Below are 4,195 nucleotides of genomic sequence, written 5' to 3'. Positions count from 1 at the left end.
TGCTTGTTGCTTTTCCCTGGTAGTGGTTTCTTAGCAGGTATTTCCCACATAGCTGAAACAGTTCTGGGCCAGCACAAGACCAGCAGTGTGTCTGCAACTGGTCTTGTGCTGGCCCATGTGTGGGCCACCTCTGGCAAACCATATCTGGGCCACCGGAGGGCCATCATTCTTTGCGGTATGTGGGACTAGATCGTGGCCATACCAATTTTGCTATGTGGGTATCTTCCTAAAAGAATTCCAGCAGAAAGTTTTAAACAACATTAATTAAAAAGCTAAACTTGATTAAACTGTGCTTCAGAAAGTAAAAAGGAGGACAAAGGTTCATCTAGAGCTGTTGTTTGTGTCAGACAGAATTTGATGTTGGTCTGAAAAGTAGCTGCAGTTAAAGTAACTCAGGGGTGGGCAACTCCTGGCCTCAATGACCGATGTCCTGAAGGTTTTAGACGTATCCTTGATTCAACACAGCTAATTTAAATGGCTAAATTACCTCCTCAAGATGTCTTATAGCTCTCCAGAGGCCTGGTAATGAACTAATCATTTGATTTGTGTGTTGACCCAGGGTGAGATCTAAAACCTGCAGGACAGCAGCCCTTGAGACCTGGAGTTGCCCACCCATGCAATCCATTTAACTTTTACAAGTCTGTAACAAAGTGAATCCACCTTAACACCACCTGTGTTTGTGTGACTGCATTACACCCCCACTGCTGTGGAATCTGACAAATAACCAGAACAAAGTCTGAGATAAATCTGCCAAAAAGCTGCACCACTGAGTCACATCTGAGCTTTATGCTGTGATCTGTGGACATGAAAAGTCTGTTTTATAAATTGTGAGCAAGAGGCAGGATGACAGTTTAACTCTGGAATTAAACTAAACTATGTAACAGGTAAAGCAACATTTTTCTCCTCCCCTCACGTCACTCAAATGTGACAAACCAGGAAACAGGAAGTTCTTCGTCCTCAGTAAAGAGAGACGCACAGACGATCAGTCTGAGTTCAGACCAAACTAGCAGCTTCCTCTGAGTGAGTCCAGCTACAGGAGAGAAAAGTGGAAAACGCCAACACTGCTGCTTCAAGCTGCTGACGCTCCACACACTGAATGTGAGTTTGAGCAAAAACACGACTCAAAGGAAGTTTCAGTGAAGGTGGTAGAGGAGGGAGGGGAGCCAGGACTGACTGTACTTCCTGTCTGCTGTTTTCAGCTTCACTCACAGACTCAATGGCTTCCAGATCAGAGGAGGATCTCTGCTGTCCGGTCTGCCAGGAGGTCTTCAGAGATCCTGTTCTTCTGTCATGTAGCCACAGCTTCTGTAAAGACTGTCTGAAGAGATGGTGGAGAAAGAGACCAACACATGAGTGTCCAGTTTGTAACAGAAGGTCTTCAAAGAAAGATCCACCTTTAAACCTGGCTTTAAAGAACCTGTGTGAGTCGTTCTTACAGGAGAGAGATCAGAGAGCTTCAGAGGCTCTCTGCAGTCTGCACTCAGAGAAACTCAAACTCTTCTGTCTGGACCATCAGCAGCCAGTGTGTGTCGTCTGCTGTGCCTCAGAAGATCACACCAGGGACAGATTCAGACTTATCGATGAAGCTGCACAACAACACAAGAAGGAACTTCAGGAAACTCTGGAGCCCTTAAAGGAGAAGTTAAAGGTTTGTGAAGAAGTTCAAGTGAAGTTTGATCAAACAGCAGAACACATTAAGGTCCAGGCCCGACACACAGAGAGGCAGATTAAGGACCAGTTTAAGAAGCTTCACCAGTTTCTAGCAGAGGAAGAGGAGGCCAGGCTGGCTGCACTGAGGGAGGAGGAGGAGCAGAAGAGTGGGATGATGAAGGAGAAGATGGAGACTCTGAGCAGAGAGATAGCAGCTCTTTCAGACACAGTCAGAGCCACAGAGGAGGAGCTGAGAGCTGAAGACGTCTCATTCCTGCACAACTACAAGGCTGCAGTGGAAAGAGTCCAGCGCTGCCCCCTGCTGGATGATCCACAGCTGCCCTCAGGAGCTCTGATAGACCAGGCCAAACACCTGGGCAACCTGACCTTCAACGTCTGGAACAACATGAAGGACATGGTCTCCTACACTCCTCTCATTCTGGACCCAAACACTGCTCATCCAAAACTCATCCTGTCTGAAGATCTGACCAGTGTGAGAGTAGGGAGAGAGAAGCCACAGCTTCCTGATAATCCAGAGAGGTTTGATTGGCTCTACTCTATACTGGAACAAGATAACTTTAACTTTAACTCAAAGATTCCAGAACTTGAGGCTACACTTATGGTCATAGATTCACTTAATTCAAGGGATGCTGTACTGATTACTATGGCCAGTGAATCATTGATAACCAGGACTTTTACAAATTTTTCAGATTTTGGATTGTATAAGGAAGAGGGGTTTGATTATTACTGCTCTGTCCTGGGTTCTGAGGGCTTTAATGCAGGGTATCACAGCTGGGATGTTGAGGTTGGAGACAGTAAAGGGTGGGGTGTGGGTGTATTAGAAGAGTCTGTGCAGAGGAAGGGAATCATACTGGATGGATTATGGAGAATATGCTTCTATGAAGATAAATACTCTGCATGGTCACCATCAGATCCTTTCACTGATCTCTCAGTACAGAAGAAGCTCCAGAGGATCAGAGTGAATCTGGACTGGAACAGAGGAATGCTGTCGTTCTCTGATCCTGATACTAACACACATATACACACCTTCACACACACTTTCACTGGGAAGATGTTTCCATACATTCGCACTTATGGTCAAGCAAAGGTGTGTCCGTTGAAGGTGTCAGTGTCAGTGCAGCAGATGAGTTGAGGATGATGATGTTTCTAATGTTGTTTCCTGTCAGTGAGTTGAAGCTGTTAAACTGCAGCTGTCCTCCTGCTGCCTCGTTGTTCCAAAGCTCTTTGTTTCTCTTTTAGTTTCACTGTTTCTTTCTGTTTCTGCTGTCCACCTTTTCACATGGAAAATCATTTCACTGTTTCTCACTGAATGACTCCCCAAACTAGATTTGAAATTCTATCAAGTTTCTAATCATTCCAAGTGATTCATGTTTCTATTTGATGTGTAAATGGAGATGATTTAGTTTGCTGGGATATGGACTGACATGTGTTGAATGGGAGGAGCAGTTTGTTGTTGTCTTCTTGTCTGTTTATGACAACAATAAATATGTTGTTGAAACAATGATTCATGTTTAACTCCATATATGAAATGTTTCTGATCTTTGAATTCTGTTTGATTAAAGACTTTCTTCATGACACAAATGAGATTTCAGTGTATTAATAGAACTAAATAAGCTCAGAGTTGAAAGGCTGGAGTATTATGTACGTGCTTCACTGTCAGGATCTTCAGGGGGATTCAAAGTCATGAGATAAACTAGTGTAGAGGAAAATATCGGAGCTTTATTTTCTATCAAAGCAGAGCGTGTCGTCCAGCCGGAGGAACGTCTCCGACTGCTTCACATAGAAACATCAGCAGGAAGTTCGACGGAGCTCGTTTAATCAATTTTTGTTTCATTACAGCAGAAAAAGAACTGAAAGTGTGTGTGTGGATACAGAACGCTCGCTGTCAGGTCGAATAAACTATTTCAAAGTGTCATTAAAACAAACAGTTCAAAGCAGGAAATAAAGTGTCCGTTCACAGCACCAACAAAGCAACTCTTTACAAATAAATTTACTCCACCATTTTCCTTCATGCTGTCCAACCACTGTCAGAAGATTTAGACCCCACTGTGTCATTTTCAGCTGTGAACACCTTATCACCACATAGACGTTCAAAGTGATTGTCGGGCTTGGTCATGGACCAAACTTGGTCATGGACGCGGGAGGCCCTGCTTCGTTCGGTGATACAGCAGCTTCATTATGTCAACCAACAGCATACACCGGCTCCTACATACTCCCACAAGACTTATGGCTGCCTGCAAAAGACAAATTCCCCTCTGGACATCTTCTCGCAAACTTTCACCTCATTTCATCGGCACGTTCAAGATTGACAAAGTACTAAGTCCTACAGCTGTCATGCTCAAGCTTTCACTCATTTATGCAGGTTCATCCCATGTTACACATGCCCCAAATAAAACTGTTGATTTCATGTCCTCTGTGCCCACGTTATGACCCCTTGCCTCCCACCCAGCTCATCCACAGAAAGCCGGCCTACTCAGTCCGGCGTGTCTTAGATGTGCAACAGGAGGGCAAGGGTCAGTTCTAG

At 44.5% G+C, this 4,195-nt stretch overlaps 1 protein-coding gene across 1 annotated transcript; it reads left to right on the top strand.

Annotated features, from left to right (window-relative positions):
- Positions 1 to 1,044: 1,044 nt before the first annotated feature.
- Positions 1,045 to 4,195, top strand: LOC309698892 (E3 ubiquitin-protein ligase TRIM35-like; the record flags this gene model as incomplete). Its single annotated transcript, XM_082521640.1, has 3 exons — positions 1,045 to 1,098; positions 1,200 to 2,272; positions 4,121 to 4,195. The coding sequence occupies exons 2-3, from the start codon at positions 1,217 to 1,219 to the stop codon at positions 4,193 to 4,195; spliced, it is 1,131 nt and encodes a 376-aa protein (XP_082377766.1). The 5' UTR covers positions 1,045 to 1,098; positions 1,200 to 1,216.

Source organism: Aulonocara stuartgranti (genome assembly GCF_965226115.1).
Source record: "Aulonocara stuartgranti genome assembly, chromosome: 3".
Lineage (NCBI taxonomy): Eukaryota > Metazoa > Chordata > Actinopteri > Cichliformes > Cichlidae > Aulonocara > Aulonocara stuartgranti.
This window is presented reverse-complemented; position numbering and strand designations above follow the sequence as displayed.